This window comes from Rhinatrema bivittatum, chromosome 14, assembly GCF_901001135.1.
Source record: "Rhinatrema bivittatum chromosome 14, aRhiBiv1.1, whole genome shotgun sequence".
NCBI classification, from domain to species: domain Eukaryota; kingdom Metazoa; phylum Chordata; class Amphibia; order Gymnophiona; family Rhinatrematidae; genus Rhinatrema; species Rhinatrema bivittatum.
Window position 1 is genome coordinate 46033892 of NC_042628.1, and position 21385 is coordinate 46055276.

At 41.8% G+C, this 21385-nt stretch overlaps 1 protein-coding gene across 2 annotated transcripts in view; it reads right to left on the reverse strand.

The window, feature by feature from the left end:
• LOC115075806 (mitochondrial import inner membrane translocase subunit TIM16-like) overlaps window positions 1-21385 on the reverse strand; it is a 497551-nt gene that overhangs the window by 420200 nt on the left and 55966 nt on the right. For both annotated transcript variants that reach the window (XM_029576599.1, XM_029576597.1), the window contains exon 7: window positions 4265-4315. In XM_029576599.1, the coding sequence (XP_029432459.1) occupies window positions 4265-4315 (51 nt within the window). The remainder of the gene's footprint in view (window positions 1-4264; window positions 4316-21385) is intronic.

Below are 21385 nucleotides of genomic sequence, written 5' to 3' on the forward strand. Positions count from 1 at the left end.
GGCTGTTTGGACATTGATGAGGGAAAAGTGGCAAGCTTTGCCCCAGGAACTAGCGAGATGGACATGAGCACCCCCAGCAGAGAGACCTTGTAAATAGTTCTAATGTACAGTTTCAATTGTGGAAAGTAGACTGGACTATGACCGATGTTTTGGAAATAATCAAATTTTATTTGAACTCCCAGTCTGCGTCCAGCAGTTTGCTAAAAAAAGCCCTCTTTAGACCCCCCTCTTGTTATAGTAATTACAGGTCCATTTCCACCTTGCTTTTTCTGGCAAAAAAATGTTGAACGTGTTCTTTTGTCTTAACGGGATGATTTTCATGAATGACATGATATTCTTAACCAATTTCAATTTGGATTTCGAAAACTCTTTAGCAATGAAACTTTACTGCTTTCTAGACTTGGGGAGGGATAGCCTAGTGGTAAGAACTGTGGTATGAACGAAATCCCGCTGCTGTTCCTTGTGACCTTGGGCAAGTCACTTTATCCTCTGGTGCTCAGGTACAAACTTAGATTGTGAGTCCTCTGAGGACAGTAATCTGAATGTAATCTGTTTTGAAGTGCTGAAAAGCTGAATATAAAAATAAATAAATAAATCGGAATTCGGTGAGGGCTCCATAGCAGGACGAAATGTGTCATGGTCATGCTCGATATCTCCCCTGCTTTTGACTCCTTAAACCATTCCATTCTGATTTCCTTGTTGGTGGGAATTGGAATAGGAGGAAGTGTGCATCAGTGGTTTGTTTCCTATATATCTGACCACGCTCAATAAGTGCATATCGTGCCTTTATCTTCTAGCTGGCACAATATAAAGACCACAGTTCCCTAGGGGTGGGCTTTGTCAGATGTGCTTTTTAACATCTACATGACCCCTTTGTGCAAACTATTGGCAACTCTGTGTTCGCTACAAACTTTATGCAGACAATATGTAATTTTTCATCCCTAAATTGTCTACTTGATCAGAGACAAGCAATTTACTTGGTAAATTGGCTGTAAATCTTAACGGAGATGATTGTTTTGAGTAGATTTCCTTTCAGCAGAATCCCTACTTATTTTATCTTTGAAATCCTTTCAATCTCTCTGAAATCCCAAGTTTGGAATCTATGCATTAGTTTGAAGTCTGATCAATGAGTTCCATTATTAAGAATGTCATCAAGACTTCTTTAACTTTGCATATTACAGAGATTAAAGCCTCTTAACTTCCCTGATTTCTGTTCAGGTTTGCAGGCATTGGTGCTCACGTTATAGATTATTATAATTCACTTCTCATTGGTGTACCTATTTACATGTTATTTGTATTGCAAATCGTTCAAAATTCAGCAGCTAGACTCAAACTCTAAGGCTTGTGAATATATAACACCTGTTTTGCATGCACTGCATACCTATCAAATGAGGTGTCAAATAAATTGATAAACTATTTAACAATGCAAGACCATGGATCAATACCTTATTACGTATTTATGTCCCCCTCGGGCACTGCAATTTGATTGCGATCTACTGGAAGTACTCTTTTCACATGGTCTATTTAGCAGAAGCAAGGGACAGAGACTTCTCTGTAGTTGGCCATTTTTTTTTTATTGAAATGTGCTGCCAGAGTATCTCCGGGTTATGACATGAAATCAAATATTTAAAAAGGGGTTCAAGGCTCATCTCTTTACATTTCCTGAAGTATAGTTTAGATTAAGCCGTAGCTGTTTATTTCGCCATCCTTTCGGTGGATGCTTCTTAATGTTGCGTCCGTCGGTGCTAGACGGCTTTGCCCCATTTGCCTCACCTTGTTCACGACTCCTCCCGCTTCCCTTGGGAAAATGGCTGCCGCCGCATCTACAAGCCGACCTCTCCGGCATCCCCGGAATGGCTATGGTACTGCCTCCCGCCATGCTCCTTCCAAGAGCCTACTAGGGTGTGCACGCGCACGCCACCCACGTCTTTATTCCAGCATTGGTGCAAACCTCGGGGGCGTTCCCCTCTATTGACATCACGCCATCCGGGTATATAGCCTGTACTATGTTGCTAGCTCGTTGAGCTAGCAAAGGATTGGTCTTGGCCAGTCTAAGCTACTCTGCCACTTCCGTGCTGCTGCTGGAAGCTCTCTCTCTGCCCTTTGGGGTATTGCTACCTTGGGTACCCGCTCCTCGGGGGCCCTCTGCTTTATTTCAGGTGCCTTACAGGGATCAGGTACTCGCTCCTCGAGGGCCTGCTCTCCCTGCCTCGGTGCCGCTACCAACTTCTTCAACCTGGTGGAATTGCATACCAACAGCAACCATCTAGTGAGTAATCTAACTCTCAAGTCTATCTCATCCACAGTACTGCCTTGCTAGGAAATCTTCACTGGAGATCCCCTATACCAACGGGGTGAGAAGGGTCCCCTCTGCCGAGGGTCCTGAGATTGCTACATCCAGATTACCTCACTACTGCTACCTCTGGTGGTACACTTCAAGCTGTTTAATAAAAGAACTAACTCTGTGTTTGTGTGTCTGCGTTTTGCCCAGTACTGTGGTGCCTCACGGGGCTCCTCCCCATGGGCGTGGTCATCTGCCTTGGTACCAAGAATCCACCCAAACACCGCTCAACCATAACACTTAATCTGGTTATCAATGGCTATTATGACACTGATAACATAAGGTATGATGATTTTTTTTATATTCTTGAAAGTTGCAAGGTTAGCTGGTTTTGTAACATCTTATTTTATTCTAGCTCTTTAATTTTTAGTGTGTCAAACATGTTTTCTCTGTAATCTGCCATGCACTGTGGATATGTGCAGAATAACATTTTTTTTTTTTTAAATAAATACATACATGACCTTTCAAGACCACCAAGGTCTCATCTTTAAAATATTTCTCATCGAGAATTCTTGTGAGCCAGGAATTCCCATGATACAGGTCTTCAGCAGGAAAATGGATTGTTAGAAGCCTGGTCACTAAAGAAGCTGGAAATCTTATAAACAACGCGTTAAGGGTGCACTTCCTCAGGTCTTAAGGCTAATGGCGTTTAAAGGGTAGTATAAAGAACCGTGAACCCAATAACTTGGTCTAGTCCATTATTTCAAGGCCCGTGTCCTTATTTCCTGAGTTTTATGTTATACAAAGCGAGAAATTCCCCAGCAACTTATGTGGAAGAGATAAATCAGGCCTCTAAACCAGAATAAAATACCACTAACAAGTGGGGTATCATCTGGTATTTTATTCTGATTTGGGGGGGGGGGGGGTGGAGGGGGAATTATGATATGAAAGAAGGATATTAAAAAAGGAGGGGAAATCATAAGATGTGGAAAAATGTCATCTTTGTTCAGATAATTGTTTCACTGTTTATATGTTGAATAAAACATTAATTACAAAAAATACCACTAATACCCTCTTGACAGAAAGCGAAGGGTTATCATCCCACCTGAAACATTTAGTCAAGCCAAAATCAATATCTATGAACTCTCTCTCTCAAAACCCTCCAACTGCAAAATAAAACAGATCCAAAATCTTCAGTGGAGCAGAACTGACTTGTTAAACTCTCTCAACATCTTGCAGGCCATTAATAACTACATGGCATTTCGATGCTAGCTAAAAATGTGTCTCTTTAACAAGCAATGCCATGGACCTTCCAGATCTGCCCAATAGTCCAAGTAGCCTTGATCATCCGCCCCCCCCCCCCTCCCATGACATGCCTTGATTCTTCTAGTTACTTATCCCAACATGCAGAGATTTTCAGCCTTTAATATCTATATATACAACCCCCTGAAGCCTCTAATTCAATGGTAATTGCCAGCACCCTTTCTAACCTTATTGTAATTTACTTTGAAGAAGCTGTCCAGTAATGAAAGATGGAACAAAAATTGAAAATTATATTAATTACATCTTTATATGTTATTCTGGGTGATGAGGAGTAAAGAATAATGCTCTTTGCATTCATATTTTCAACCAACTGGGGAGCCAAACAAATAGCAAGACCCTATCTATGCCATCATCAAGCATCTGGCTCACAATTCCTGAATAATCCTCAAAGGATCCATGCAACAATCCATAAAACCCCATCCAGGGGCTCAATCTTCCATCCTCAGAACCCCAACCAATGGTCTAAAAACTGCTATTCAGAGCATACAACCCACACCCATAACTGCTATGTTTCACGCTCCCAGTTTATGATACAGATTGAATTGAATGAACTCATCCTTCGTTTTCCTCTATTATGGTCCAAGCATCTATTTTTCCCATCCTCTAGTGGCAAAACCCACTGCCAGCCTAGAATCTGGATGAAGAGAGAGTAATCCATACCTGGGAGGCTTCAGGCCCGGCTCGGGGATCAAAGATTCGTAGTTTCTTGTCCTGTTCAGAAGAAGAAAGAACACTTTTGTTAATCCTCACAAAACACTTGCTAAACAATTTTAAAAGAAGAGCAGTATGCTCCATTTGATTCCAAACAATCTGCTTGGCTGGAACACAAAGCAATAATACTTAGATGTGCCATATCACTGAAGTAGTTGTTTGGAATGTGTATGTCAACTGCTTCTTATGCTAAAAATCCAAAACACAAACATATTCCAATTTACATCAGTAATAATTGCCTCTTGACAGCACACTTCCTGGTACGGCTTATCTGGTTTCTCTCAATTGCACTTCAGGCCTTCAACCCCTCCTCTACAGAGAAGATCAACTGCTCTATTGGGAATTATTAATTAAATATACACTGACATCAAACAACATCAAGCAAGATTGTACTATTAACCGAAAAGATTTTGCTATTTTTCATTTGCAATGGCCAACAGTAAGTTGAGTAATCCCCAACACTGCAAAGTTTAACAAGAGGAGGGGAGGTGGCCCAGTGACTGAATCCCTCCATTGTGCATCTGTCAACATGCCGGACACTATAAGAACATAAGAAATTACCATGCTGGGTCAGACCAAGGGTCCATCAAGCCCAGCATCCTGTTTCCAACAGAGGCCAAACCAGGCCACAAGAACCTGGCAAGTACCCAAACACCAAGAGATCCCATGCTACTGATGCAATTAATAGCAGTGGCTATTCCCTAAGTAAACTTGATTAATAGCCGTTAATGGACTTCTCCTGCAAGAACTTATCCAAACCTTTTTTGAACCCAGCTACACTAACTGCACTAACCACATCCTCTGGCAACAAATTCCAGAGCTTTATTGTGCGTTGAGTGAAAAAGAATTTTCTCCGATTAGTCTTAAATGTGCTACTTGCTAACTTCATGGAATACCCCTTAGTCCTTCTATTAATTGAAAGTGTAAATAACCGAGTCACATCTACTCGTTCAAGACCTCTATCATATCCCCCCTCAGCCGTCTCTTCTCCAAGCTAAACAGCCCTAACCTCTTCAGCCTTTCCTCATAGGGGAGCTGTTCCATCCCCTTTATCATTTTGGTTGCCCTTCTCTGTACCTTCTCCATTGCAACTATATCTTTTTTGAGATGTGGCAACCAGAATTGTACACAGTATTCAAGGTTTGGTCTCACCATGGAGTGATATAGAGGCATTATGACATTTTCCGTTTTATTAACCATTCCCTTCCTAATAATTCCTAACATTCTGTTTGCTTTTTTGACTGCTGCAGCACACTGAGCCGACAATTTTAAAATATTATCCACTATGATGCCTAGATCTTTTTCCTGGGTGGTAGCTCCTAATATAGAACCTAACATCGTGTAACTACGGCAAGGGTTCTTTTTCCCTATATGCAACACCTTACACTTGTCCACATTAAATTTCATCTGCTATTTGGATGCCCAATCTTCCAGTCTTGCAAGGTCCTCCTGTAATGTATCACAGTCTGCTTGTGATTTAACTACTCTGAATAATTTTGTATCATCCGCAAATTTGATAACCTCACTCGTCGTATTCCTTTCCAGATCATTTATAAATATACTGAAAAGCACTGGTCCAAGTACAGATCCCTGAGGCACTCCACTGTTTACACTTTTCCACTGAGAAAATTGACCATTTAATCCTACTTTCTGTTTCCTGTCTTTTAACCAGTTTGTGATCCACGAAAGGACATCGCCTCCTATCCCATGACTTTTTAGTTTTCGTAGAAGCCTCTCATGAGGGACTTTGTCAAACGCCTTCTGAAAATCCAATATCTGGCATGAAAGAAATGACATCGTCATGCTGCGTCAGTCTTCACCACCTCACAAATCTAAAGCCCAGAAGTAGACAGACTGATTCTCTTGAATTCAACGCATGTCGAGTTAAATTGTCAACTTACTGTCTGATCACATAGAAAAATCATGCGGGTTCACATGTATGCAAGAATGAGATAGGAGAAACCTTGGTAAGCAAACAAGTTTTTACCACTGACCTTGAGTGATCCCATTCTAATCAAAGCTCTGCCCAAGACTCTAGTGTGGCCAAGCTGCTTTATATCTTTCTTCCTCCATTTTAATCCTGGCTCTACCACCGATTTGATCTGTGACCCAATGGGTCTCAGTTTACCCAGCTGTAAATAAGGTAGAAGAAATTTGCACTTTCTTCCCTCTTTCCCCCTGGAAAAGTTTCATGCAGTGCACTACTAGGCAATCCACCCATAGGTGGCTGTATACAGAAAGAATTCTCTGTATATTCTGCCCCACTGTAAGAAAGTTGGGGATATATGTTGACATCACTAACTGCTCTGCTTTTATTGGAAGCTCCAATAAGCAGGAGGAAACCCTGCTTAATGTCACTGGCTCACAGCCCTCTTCAGTCTTAAAACTAGCCTTCAGCCAGACAACCTCTTTCACCTGGACAAATGGCTGTCTTGAATCCTAAAGGAGTATTGAGAGTAGAAGATGTGGCTAGCAGCTGAAGAGAATTGGTAAGTATTGCTCGCTGGGTAATACTGAGACTTAAAAGTTTGGGGAGAGGTGAAATTGTGGGGTAAATTAACAATGTGTGCGTCCCTTAGTGTATATGTGCTTGATTAAAAAAAAAAAAAAAAAAAAAAAAGGACCAGGGAGGTAGGTAATTTCTTTTCCATTGTCTCTTTCCCTCACACCCATCTCTAAGCTGATTTATAAACTCTTATCCTATGTAAAAGGACAAGAGTCATTTCCACATCAAAATTCAATTGGGGATTGATCTAGAACAAGGGAGCAATCTAATTGATAAAGGCTAGATTAACTGTCCCCTTGTAGATCATTGCCAAATTACTATTAAATACATCACAAATTTAAAGGACTCAGTTACACATCCTTATTCCCATAGCAACCTAAGCTAACTAGAAACTCATCAATATGAAGATGCAGGTAGCAGCCCAGCAGCAAGAGGGGAGCCTTCCAGTCTTTTGCACCAAGTATCATATGTATGATTATTTACCAGTTGGTGAGAGGTTGTATTTCTACGCCCAGTGCAAAGAGCTCCTGGCTCTCAGAGCAAAAGTCCAATCTCTGGAGGTCAGAGTGACAGATCTGAAGTACATAGAAAAGACCTTCAGGGACACAGTAGCCAAGTCCCAACTCCAGTCCAGCAGCCTCTGTGCTGCTTTAGAGGGACAAGGTCTGGAAGTGATCCTGTAGCAAGGATCTGATCTCCAGGTGATGCATTGTCTCTCATACCAAGGATGAGTCTGCAAGGGCTAGTGTCCAGGAGGGCAAGATAAGGGCAACCATCATAGTTGGTGTTTCAATTATTAGGAACATAGATAGCTGACTGGTGCACATGAGGATCACTTGGCAACTTGCCTGCCTGGTGCAAAGGTGGCAAACCTCATGCACATAAGATTTTAGAAAGTGCTGGGGAGGATCTAGCTGTCATAGTCTATGTGGGCACTAACGACATAGGAAGATGTGGGAGAGAGAATCTAGAAGCCAAATTTAGGCTTTTAGATAGAAAGCTGAAATCCACAGCCTCCAGGGTAGCATTCTCTGAAATGCTCCTGATCCATGAATAGGTTCTCAGAGGCAGGCAGAGCTCCAGAGTTTCAATGTGTGGATGAGACTCTGGAGCTCTGCCTGCCACAGGGGACCTGTGGATGGAGATTCTGGTGCAGGGAAGAAGACTTGTTTGATTAGAAACTTGGCTACATTTTGAGGAAGGAGGAGTCTATTCCAAAAGGATGGGCTCCACCTTAACCAGACTGGAACCAGGCTGCTGGCTCTAATCTTCAAAAAGGAGACAGAGCAGCTTTTAAACGAAAACATGGGGGAAAGCCAACAGTCTCTCAGCAGAAGAAGCAGACATAAATGGTATCTCAGAGACCTGGTGGAAAGAGGATAAGCAATGGGACAGTGCTATACCAGAGTACAAATTATATCCCGGATAGGGCGGGATCAATCGGGGGTGGGGGTGGGGGGTGGCAGTTTAGTTTAGTGATTGCACAGATTACAACAGGATAAATATCCTGCAAGACTAAAGGCACAGTAGAATCACGATGGGTGGAATTTCCATGTGTTATGGAGAAATAGTATAGTGATGGGGGTATATTACCATCCACCTGGCCAAAATGAACAGATGGATGAAATGCTGACCAAGATTAGGGTAGCTAATAAATTTGGCAGCACAGTAATAATGGGAGATATCAATTATGTCAATACTGACTGGGTAAATGTAACATCAGAACATGCTAGGGAGGTAAAATTTCTAGATGAAATAAATTACTGCTACATGGAGCAATTGGCCTAGGAACCAACGAGAGGGGGAGCCATTTTAGATCTAATTCTTAGTGGAATGCAGGATTTGGTGCAAGAAATAACTGTGGTGGGGCTGCTCAGCAACAGTGATCATAGTGCGATGAAATCTGACAATGACTAGGAGGACATTAAGTAAATCACAATTATAGCTTTTAAATTTCAAAAGGAAGACTTCGATAAAATTATGAAAAAAGTTGGAAAGAATGGAAAGGTGCAGCAGTAAAAGTTAAGAATTTATATCTGGCATCTTAGAAGCCCAGGCCAGATGTAGTCCATACATTAAAAAAAAAAAGTGTAAGGAAAAGTGAAAAGACTGCCAGCATGGTTAAAAAGGGAGGTGGAAGAGGCTATTTTAGCTAAAAGAATTTCTTTCAAACATGGAAAAAAGTATCCATCTGAGAAAAAAAGGAAAAAGATAAGTCAAGCTAAAAGAGAATTTGAAAAGAAGCTGGCCATTGAGACAAAAACTCATAATAAAATTTTAAAATATATCTGAAGTAGGAAGCCTGTGAGGAAGTCATTTGGACAGTTATATGATCAGAGGCCTAAAGGGGCAATTAAGGAAGATAAGGCCATCGTAGAAAGACAAAGAGACCAATGCAATATAGTGTGCTCAGGCTAGCGCACAGCTTAACGCATGGTTAGACGCGCAAGAATAACTTCCAATTGGGAATAGCACATCCAAAATGCGTGTCCAAACCAGCGCATAGCTAATAGTATTCATCACATGTAAATGCCATGTAGATGAAGCTATTAGCTAGTACCCCAATGCAAAAACAGCATGTGCTCGATGTGCATGTTTTAACCCGCAAAAATTAAAGCCAGCCCCAGAGCTGGCTTTAATTTGAGGCGCCCCAAACCTCAGCAAAAAATACTGCTTTTATGTGGTTCCTCTGACTTAATATCGTTGTGATGCTAAATAAAAGGACCGCAGAAAGCAGCATAATGAAAAAAAAAAGTCTTGATGGTGGTCAAGTTAGGAAAATGGACGCTCAATTTACCAGCATCCCGTTTTCCAAACCTGTGGCTGTGCGCTGGTTAGGAAAAAACAGACGCTCGTAAATTGAGTGGCCATTTTCCTAACCCGCAAAGTCATGTTTCCTGGACTCCTGATGCCAAGAACATGCTAGGAACACACAATTTATCCATATCATGTCTTTTTTAGCACAGCACCTCATTAACAAAATGCAACAGGCACCCAGGAGAGGAAGATGAGCTCGTCTTAAGAAAATGGGTACTTAATGCAAGCACCCGTTTTCTATGTATTTTTATTGCATCGGCCCCTTAATGAATTATTTTCTTCAGTGTTTACGGAAGAGGATGTTGGGGAGATACCTGTGCCAGAAACTATTTTCAGTGATAATGATTCAGAAGAACTGATATAAATACTGTGAAGCTGGAAGATGTAATAAGGCAGATTGATAAATTAAAGTGTAGCAAATCATCCAGACCAGATGGTATACATTCCCAAGTTCTGAAAGAACTAAAAAATAAAACCACAGATCTGTTACTGGTAATTTGTAACCTATCATTGGGATTGTCTGCCATGCCTGACTACTTTAGCGTGGCCAATGTAATTCTGATCTTTAAAAAGGACTCTGGGGTGATCTGAGAAACTCTAGATAGGGATTTGACTTCAGTGCTGGGAAAAATTGTGTAACTATTCTGATGAACAATCTTTAGTGGGATAGTTGTATTAGTCTGCTGTAGCAAAAATGACAGGAGTCTATAAGGTGCCACTCGACTCCTGTCATTTATTCTAATGAACAAAATCACAGAATATATAGAACGACATGGTTTAATGGGACACAGCCATTATGGATTTACACAAGGGAAATCTTGCCTCACCAATTTCTTTTTTTTTTTTAAGGTGTTAGAAACATGTGGATCAGGAATAGCTGGTGGATGTAGTGTATTTGGATTTTCAGAAGGCATTTGACAAAGTGCCCCATGAGACACTCCTGAGAAAATTAAAAAGTCACAGGAGAGGAGGCAATGACCTATTATGGATTTCAAAATGGTTTAAAATATAGGAGACAGAGAGTAGGATTAAATTGTCAAGTTTTCACAGTGGAGAAGGATAAAAATTAGAATGCCTCAGGGATCTGTACTGGGACAGGTGCTTTTTAATATATTTATAAATGATCTGGAAAATGGAATGAGTGAAGTGATCAGATCTCCAGATGTTGCAAAATTATTCCAAGTTGTTAAATCGCAAGTGGATTGTGAAAATTGCAGGAGAATCTTGTGAGACTGGAAAACTGGGCATTTAAATGGCAGATAATTTAATGTGGACAAGTGCAAAGTAATGCACATAGGGAAAAGTAACTCACACTGTAGTTACACGATGTTGGATTCCATATTAAGAGTTATCACCCAGGAAAAGGACCTGGGCAACACAGTGGACAATACTTTGAAATCCTCAGTTCAGTGTGTGGCAGTGGTTAAAAAATCAAACAGAAAATTAGGGATTATTAGAAAGGAATGGAGAATAAAATGGCGAATGTCATAATGCTTCTATATTGCTCCACAGTGCGACCACATCTTGAGTATTGTGTGCAGTTCTGGTCACATCTCAAAAAAAAAAAAAAAAAAGATATAGCTGCATTGGAAAAGGTTCAAACAAGGGCGACCAAAATGATAAAGGGGATGGAATGGCTCAGTTACAAGAAAAGACTAAAGAGGTTGGGTCTGTTCTGCTTGGAGAAGAGACATCTGAGGTGGGATATGATAGAGATAAATAAAATCATGAATGGAATTGAATGGGTAAATATAAATTGGTTATTTACTCTTTCAAAAAATACAAAGACTAGGAGGTACTCAATGAAGTTAGTAAGTAGCACATTCAAAACAAATCAGATAAAATTCTTTTTCACTCAACACACAAAGCTCTAGAATTCGTTACCGGAGGATGTGATTAAGGCAGTTAGCATATCTGGGTTTAAAAAAGGTTTGAACAAATTCCTGGAGAAGTCAATAAACTTATTAACTAAGCAGACTTAATAGTCACTACTTATCAGTGCACCATAGCAGCATGGGATCTAATTATTATTTGGGATTTTGCCAAGGGCTTATGACCTGGCTTGGCCACTGTTGGAAACAGGATACTGGGTTTGATGGACTCTGTCTGACCTAGTATGGCAAGTTCTTATGCCCATGAGTGGTTCCCTTTAAATTGTGAAAGTGAGCAGGAATACTGTCTGGATGAAATGTTTGATAAAGATTCAGATTGGTATTAGAATTTACAGAATTAATATAATCTTAGAAACTATCCATAATGTATGTTTTGTTTGTGTGTTAATTATGTTATGTTATTGCGATTCCCGGAAAGTAAATTTTATATTTTACCACTTCTGGAACATTAACTTGACTAGACATGAAACAAATTTAATAAATATATAAATAAATCAGCTAAGTAGTACAACATGAGCTATAATGCACCCTGCCTATCGTCAAGTCTGCTAAAGTCATGTGTCGCTTATTAGCACATTTTCCCCGACTCCCAAATCACTTCTCATTGAACCACAGGCTATTAGCTCTATTATTGGTAGTGCCAATTTACTGATAAAAACAAAATTCTGTAGTAAGCCAACAGTTCCTGTCATGTAACTATTAAAAATGTGTTGGTAACATGTCAGAATACAAAGCTATTGTGGTTAAAGGCATCATTTATCCACTGTCTCGTCTCCTATAAAACAAATTGGTCAAATATGCTGTGTTCTCCTTCTCCTACAGTTGCTCTCATGCTTTACTAGTCTGGCAACCTTCCATTGGTCTTTCCTATGGACAGCTGGCATCCCAACAGAGATCTATTACAGAAACGTCCCAGGCCTGGGGCGGCCTACGCCAAGTGTGGCCAGCCTTTCACAGGTCGAGAGCCACAAACCTAGAATTCACAGAGGCAGAGAACCACCGTGCCTTTCACAGGTGGGGTGAGAGATGACCTCCTCTCCCCAGAAACATAACACAAGAACGAAAAGGCCGAATCTCTCTCTCTCAGACACAAAGACAGACACACACACAACCCACACTTGCATGTCTTTATGTCAGAAAGAACAAACACACACACAGGCTCACTCTCTAACAAAGATACACACTCACAGTAACAGAGTAATGACGGCAGATAAAGACTAAATGGTCCATCCAGTCTGCCCAGCAAGTTGCTCATGGTAGCAACTGCCACTGCATGCAGGTTACCCCCACATACAGCCTTTTCTTCATTTCCAACATCTATTTTCTATGGATATGCAGTGTTTAGCCAATGCCCTTTTGAATTCATTTACTGTTTTCTTCCTCACCAACTTTTCTGGGAGGGCATTCCAGGAATCCACCACCCTTTCTGTTAAAAAAAAAAATATTTCCTGATGTTGGTTCTGAGTTGACCCCTCTGGAGTTTCATTTAATGACCTTTAGTTCTATATTTATTTATTTTATTTTTTAGGTTTTTTATACCGATTTTCCTGCATAAAATGCATATCAAACCGGTTTACAATGAAACAGAATAAGCAGGAAGTAAAATTCCTTAGTCTAATACATTTAAACGTCAATAATGAAATCATTTTAAACAAAGCAAAAAGCTAAATAACATTAATAAAAATTAAATTATTAACATAAACATAATTATATTAGAAGGAGCACAAAGGTTAGCACGAAGGGGAGCACAAAGGGGAAAACCCCTTTGTCGCGCCCCTTCATCGCGCGACGCCTGGTGTAATCGCACCGTTAATCGGGTCGCCGCTGGCTGGTCGTCATGACGTCGGGGGGGGGGGGGGGGGCAGGTCTTCACATCGCTGATTTTCTCTTTTAACATCTCAGTTCATTTTTACTATTTTTTGTGTGTCTTTTTCTCACAAGATGTAGTTTTCTTTAAGTGCCCCATGGTAGTGGGCTGCCCCTCTGTAACAGCACCTGGTGAAATCGCGCCGTTAATCGGGTTGCTGCTGGCTGGTCGTCATGACGTCGGGGGGCGGGTCTTCACATCGCTGATTTTCTCTTTTAACATCTCAGTTCATTTTTACTATTTTTTTTTCCTTTCCAACAGAGAAAAGGTTTGAAGCTTGTGCATCATTAATACCTTTCAGTTATCTTTAGGTCTGTATCATATCTCCCCCTGTACCCCCTTCTCCTCCAGGGTATACATATTTAGATCCTTCAGCCTCCTCATAAGTTTTCCGATACAGACCCCACACCATTTTAGTCGTCTTTCTCTGGACCGCCTCCATCCTGTCTCTTATCTTTTTTGAGATACGGGCTCCAGAACTGAACACAGTACTCCACGTGAGGCCTTACCAAGGACCTGTACAATGGCATTATCACCTCCGTTTTGTTACTGGTTATTCCTGTAAGAACAAGGAGGTGATGATGCCTCTGTATCTCTCCACGGTGCGACCTCATCTATATACTGTTATCGCACACTGGAGGTGAGGATTAACACACTCTCCACAATGCCTCCCAGATCCCTTTTCCTGGGTGGTGACTCCTAATACAGAACCCAGCATTGTGTACTTGTAGTTTCAATAACTGCCCCTGCGAAAGCGCTAGACTGGCGACTACGTCAGAAAAGACATGCTGCCACCAGACATCAGAACATAAATCTATGAAGCGAGGAGGGAGGGCTGGGCTTTAAACAGCAAAATAAAATCTAAGGGGCAACTCAAGACCAGAATCCAGCTTTGGGTGCTACTCCTTGGGCATTGAGGATTTGGCAGGTTTTTGGGGTTTTTTTTTTTTTTTTTTTTTTTTTTTTTAATTATTTCATATATGAGCTGCACTTTCTTCATCTCGGCAGCCTCAAAAAAAAAAAAAAAAAGAGAATTAGCTCCACGATCAGTAGCAGACCCAAAATTTAAAAGATAATCTGGCAGCATTATAAAATTAAAAAAAAAAAAAAAAAAAAAATCTGCAGCAGCCAGTATGAGTGCGTGACCCAGAGCTGGTCACGGCGCACACGCCGACACACTCGGAAATAAAAGCCAGCTCGGACGCCCGAGCAGCCAAAATTCTTCTTTGCTCCGCTCCTTTCATCTCCACCGCACTGACATCTTTAAGCCAGACCGAGCTGTGGTTGAGAGTGGAAAGTAAGCCAATGCGAGTGACTGAAGTCCTGCCACGCACCGCTTTCTCTCTGGAACAGTCTATCTGGCTGCACTTGCACGGCTCGGTGAATCGTTTCTCCCAGCTGCTGCCGTTCAGCTTCTGCCCAAGGCCTTAGTAAGGAGGAGAGGACAAAGCACAGGCTTCCAAATCCACTTGTGGAAACACATGTTTTTATTTCCATGCTCCCGCTCTCTCTCGTATAGTCCATTCCACGAAGGTGTCTTCATCTCTGTGGGGAGGGGGAGAAGGAAAAAGGAGAGCCGAGCCCAGATCTGGCGAGTCAGGGGAAGTATGTTATAATACTCCAAATGTGCACTATACACAGCCAGGGGAGGTAGGGCAAGGAAGCATTTACAGTAATATGGATCTGCACTGTACATTCTTCAATACTACATACAGCTCTGCAATATACATGGGGTGGAGGTGGAGCCTGGAAACATTTAACAATATTACAGTACTATAGCTCTGCTCTATTCACCGGAGGTGGGGTGCGCATTTTAGTCTAGGCCGATTCTGTACCACGAGATCCAGCTGTAATCAATAGCTCCTCTTCTCTTGGTTCCACAGATAACTGTGATGGTATGGGATTGTTCCTCTGAGATGGCGCTAATAAGTCAGTAGTACTTTTCCGGTCTGAATGCTTCTGCATTTGCAGAGTCAGGTCAGACCCCTTTACTTAACTCAGACTCAAATATTCAGATTTCTTGCCTTTACCATGGAAGCAACCAACTACACGAAGCCCACTGTTCCCTCTAAGCTGCGTGCATGCACAGCCACACACAAGTTTTCTCGTGGCTGCACACAGCTTTTTACCCCCTGCACAGGTAGACCAGCGGGGCCATGGTGGAGCTCATCCAACCACAGCCCAAAGCAGGCCCGGCACCATCAGGTGTGCAAACTGTGCAATTGCAAAAGGCAGCACACCCGGGGGGGGGGGGTGCAGTTTTGGGAGTAGGGAGAGGTCCGTGTGGCTGCTGGTGGACCTCGTCCCACCGGTAGCAGAAAAAGCTGCGAGTGTTGAAAACCACGGGTCTGGCATGGAGAAGGAGCTGCAAGATGGTCCATGCAGCAGCAGAGGAAGAATAAGAGGCCCTGTGGACCTTGCCTGCCTGGGATGGATGTGTGCGAGTGAATGGGAGCCCGCCAGGGTTGCACGTGTGTGTGAATGGGAGCCTGTGTGTGTGTGTGTGTGTGTGTTTGAGGGAGGAAGGGAAGAAAGGTGGAGAGAGAAAGAAAGAGACCATGTAAAAGGAATTGGGAAATGACTGAGAAAGAGAACATGGAAAATAAAGCCTGGGACCAACCAATTAGAAAAATATGAACAAACAAATGTCAAAAAAAATTTATTTTGAAATTTTAGTGATTGGCAGATGTTATCTTTGGGCATATGCATTACATGCAGTATTTGGATTTTGTTCTTTTTTTAGTATTCCACTGTTAAGGACCTTCCATTTTATTTTTGTCTGCATGTTTCGGTTTCTAATTTGTAGTCCCTTATTCTGTATTAGGTAAGTGTCTGGCTGTGTTCTGCTCGTGTAACTGAGGTGCAGTATTTCTGCTGGCATGTAGATTTTCTCTAGGGCTTTGTTCTGTTAACCCCAGTAGGTATTAGTGCTCTAGGGCATGGTATAATATTTGCATTGCTGCCATATCATAGATAAGGCTGCTGCTGTTTGAGTCCTGAGGGTTTTATGTTACTTCTCAAAGTGTCTGGCTGTGAAGGGTTTCCAGTTACTGAGATGAATGTGTGTGTGGAAGAGGGGGAAAACTGAGTGAGAGTTCATGTGTGTGAAAGTCTGGGGAATGAATGAAAGGAATATGAGAGAGAGAGAGAGAGAGTGAGAATGAGCATCATGTGAGTGAAAGAGTATGTGAGTGAATATACAAGTGTGTTTGTGTATATGCAATTCCAATGTTCTCTCTGTGAGCATAAAATTGATAGACATTTTGCATCCAAGTAATGCTCACAAGATAATGAAATCAAAATTTTTTGCTCATGAGCAAAAAACTTTGTACACACAGCAACCCAGTCCTTAGAAGGAACATTGCATGAAGCGCCAGTGAACAGCACATGCCATGAATAGGGACCCTGGAGGTGGTCACTTCGGCAGGACCAAAGGTCTAAGGCCAAAGTGACCTTAGACCAAAGATCTAAGGTCCTTCTGGTGGACCTAAGACACCTCTGGGTTGTTTGCTCCACTTAATAAAATAAACAGAATGAGTTAAGCTCCTCACTAGACAAAGGTAATTTAAATTGCTTGGATTCTTGTTTCGTTCAACACAGCACACAGCAAGATCTCTCATCCGCTTGAGACAGATCCTCGATGGTGCGGCTACAGAGGCATAATCCATTGCATCTGTGCACATAAAGCTCCTGCTTACAAAAAACGAAAAAATTAAGATTTAAAACAAAAATTCTCCATTAAGTCAATGCCATCAATTAACGGCCCTGATCAATCTTCAGCTTCTCTGCCCACCGCTTACTGTGTTACCCTCAGCAAAGCTCCAAGCTGAAGTGTAGAAGCTCCTGGGGAGTGCAACCCAGGGTCATGTATAGTGCTACAGAAACAAACCACGCTATATAAATCTTCCCACCACTGTCCAATCAGCAGCTGTCAGCTGGCATTTATACCATAATAATTAATATTGGTGATATTTAATGGATTCTGCTGCTTTTTGGGAGATTTTAAACAATGAAAACTATTTCCATGGTAACAGACAGCCTCTAATAAGCAGCCAGCTCAGCAGAAAAATAACCGAAGCTGCTGAGCATGCTAAAGGAAACCAAAACGTCTTTGGTTTTTCTATTCTTATAGAAAATGGTTTCTGCAAGAAACAGGAAAGAATTCAAGACATTAGTCTAGCAGCCCAAGGATTTAGGAGCAAAATGAAATCAACTAGCCCTAACTGTGTGGCTGTTTCCCCCAAGGCATGTTGGCCAAACTCAGTCACCAGCTGTGGAGGATAGCAAAGGAGAGAGCAGGCTCCCACCAGCACAAAGAAGCAAGGGATCAAGCCAGAGGAACTTGGAATCTGTGGGTTTACCAAGGACAATTCCATCTGCTTCACAACGTTCGATCTAATTACAGACTTGCACAAAAATCATCATCAGGATCCTCAGAGGAGCAGCAGGAAAAAGCATTTCCCTGCCAAACTATTCCGTGTGATTTTTGGTTAACTTTTACTGCCCTGGTAATGAGTTCCCAGGACTGTGCACATGTGCCTCCACCGAGCATGACTGCAGCTTCCTTCCAGATTTGCAAGTTTCAGAACACATTGTGCTGAGCTGCTCTTGGAAGTGGTTGAGTATAGCGAAGCCAGGGTCAGATGATGCCGTGTTGAGGGCTGTTACTTTTCGGCACCGAGCTCAGAAAACCAAGCTTGTCAATATTTTAAGTTGTGCCCAAGAAACACAGCCAGATTATCTATGAATTGCAGTGGAGTCCATTTCAGTTCCTGAGTACGATCTATGAATCTCTAAAAGCAGTATCCCATTCGATAAAAACGTGGCCCTTTAAGGCAGAATGATGGGGCCCGAAGGATGCACTCACTAAAACCCAGAGATGGAACTGAACACAGATATCCCAGAATCCCCATTACAACCAGCCCGGGGGATTTGGTTAAATATCAGAAAAAGAGTGGTTAGTCACCACTACCAGAGGGATACCCCAGAACTCATCCCTCGGGCCAGTATTTTCAAGATTTTCATTAGCAACACCACAGTAGGACACGAAGCAAAAAAATATACCCAATTGCAAATAGCACAAAAATCTTTAGCAGAGTAGATACATGGAAAGAAGCAGAAAATAAATGGATGACAATGTGATAAAAACTAGAGAACCAGCCAAGGGTTTGGAAGCTGTGCTTTAAAGCCCAGAAGTGTAAAACCATGCATCCAGAGCACAAAAAGTCATTAGTCTCTTATTAAATAGGAGAGGTAACAAAAAAAATTGGCAACTACCACTAGAGCAAATGCTAGACACAGTGAGAGGAGGCAGCATGCAGAGCACACCATGGGACCAGCCACCCCGAGTGGTGCCACATTTTGGCAGCACTGCAGGGCACGCTTGGATGAATCGCAGAGGCAGCAGAATGACTTTTGGTTGGGGCGGGGGACCAACCAAGTTCCACCTCTAGCTCCACTCCCAACTCCACCCCCCCACTGCCAATTTCTAACTTTACATTTACTACCTACTACTCGTTAATATTTCTATGCAGGGAGAAGAGGGGGCCCAGGACAGCACCCCGAAACAGGCAGTAGAGGAGGAAACACTAAAAGTGCGATAAGCTATAAGAAGAGATCCAAGCCAGAACAGAGTCCGGAAATCCAAGCGAGAGCAGAGTATTAAGGAGTAGGTGTCAACAGCAGCAGACAGGTCAAGGAGGTTAAGAACTGAGAAAAGGCCCTTGGTTTTAGCCACCAACAGGTCACTGGAGACTCCTGGCAATGTTTACCGTTAGTCAACCTTTCTTGCATACATTCTTAGCATAGAACAGAGTGTACAAATTATTCAGTCCCAGTATGTAGACATTAGGGATAAAGCACAGGACTGCTTCTACGGCCAAGTCCAAAAGCAAAGCACATTCAAGCAGCACTGTCTGAATTATCAGGAAGGCTGCTTGCCCCATGAAAATGTTGCTAGCAGTAATGTTGTTATGGGTTTGACAGATGCTTGGTTTGGATTGTAAACATTGCTACCTTTAACATAAGGCACATTTATTTATTTATTTAGATAAATTGTGACACCCGCTCTCTACAATTTTAGCACAAGGCAGTTTACAATAGTTAAAACATTCACAATAAAAAACCCAACTTCAATGTACATTCATAACTTAAAACTAACAAATCATTATATTCTTGGTCTAACTGTCTATTTGGTAATCTTGCCTTGTACCTGCAATAGCATTACTTTCATATTAATATTATGTGACATCAAAGGCCTTTTTGAATGTTTTTGGACAGGCGATGTTGCGAAGGTGGTCAGGGATAGAGATGCAGAGTTGAGGGCCCACGAGTGAATCCAATCGGGACAACTTTGGAACTTCCAGGAGGTTTTTGCTAGCTGAGTTTAATTGTCTGGATGGTCTATAGAGTGGGAGTGATGCACTGAGCCACAGAGAAGATTCATTGTAAATTAGCTTGTGTACTAATGTTAAGATTTTGTATTGGATATGGTGCGAGATTGGAAGCCAATGAAGATCGGATAAAAACAGGTGTTGCGTGGTCTCTAAGCCGAATTCCAGTAAGAACTTGAGCTGCACTATTTTGTATTTGTAGTGGACATGTGGTGGTCGCAGGAAGTCCCAAGTATAATGAATTGCATTCATCTAACTGATTTAATATCAAAGCTTGAAAAACTAAGCGAGGTGTTTAAGTAAGGGCTTCAGCTTTCTTGGTAAGTAGGTAACCTGCACGGAGCGGCATTATTCCCATCACCAGAGTCATGGGGGTAACCTGCATGGAGCGGCATTACTACCATCATCAGAGTCATGGGGGTAACCTGCACGGAGCGGCATTACTACCATCAGAGTCATGGGGGTAACCTACACGGAGCGGCATTACTACCAACATCAGAGTCATGGGGGTAACCTGCACGGAGCGGCATTACTACCATCATCAGAATCATGGGGGTAACCTGCACAGAGCGGCAGTTACTATCCTTAACAGAACACATGGGAGAAACCCGCAGAGAGCAGCATTTACTGCCATAAGAAAATTGCTGGGCAGACTGAATAGAGCATTTGTCCTTTTTTTGCCATCATTACTATTTTACTATGTGCAGTATGTTAACCAATTACATAATCAGATATGAGTTTTTGAAGATTATATGGCAATGGATTAATTAGATGTCCTGATTCCTCAAACTATATAAAATCATGGCAAGTACCCCCTGCTGCAGAATTCTCATTCGAAACATGGACCGTGTTGGGGTTCTACTATCTATGCTTCTATAAATGACTTGTGATCATCTTAAAGAGATGTCTGTGTTTACTTGCAAAAATTAAAAATTATCAAAAAATATGGAATATAAAGAGAATGATGGAGTACACCAATGATTAAGTATAACGCAAGTGAAGGCCAGCAATGTTCATGCCGGTAGTGCCTATTATGAAGGTCTGCAAGTAACCATTTGTTCACTGTACATGTAAGAGTTCTGTTTGATGGTATTTTGGCAAATGTCAGTCAATGAGCTACTCCGTGTCATGTTGGCTTTTGAAACGTTTAGCTCTTTTGTACACTGGGCAATGGCCCAAGACATGGGGGAACCATAATGTTGTACACTGTACGGATGAATTCAAAGGCCTTGTAGGCCTCGACTAACTGTATGGCCAGCTTCGGCTTGGTAATTACAGCATTTAGCTCATGACAAGCTGGAGGGTCTGCCCAGGCAACTAAATTCCTTGGAACAGAGATGGACTCTGAGGCATCCAGTCTCTCCCCAAGAGAAGTTAGAGAGGCTCAGAGAATTGATTACAAAGGTGATCCTAGGTCAGCACAACTGCTAAGAAAATGTATAACATTCACATTGTTTTTTCTGTTACACAACTGCTAAGAAAAATGTATATTTTTGTAAACAGTTATGATGGCTCTACCGAATGACGGTATATAAAACTCAACAAATAAATAAAGATGTAGTCACTAATAGGTCACTTAATCATCATATGCCAAGT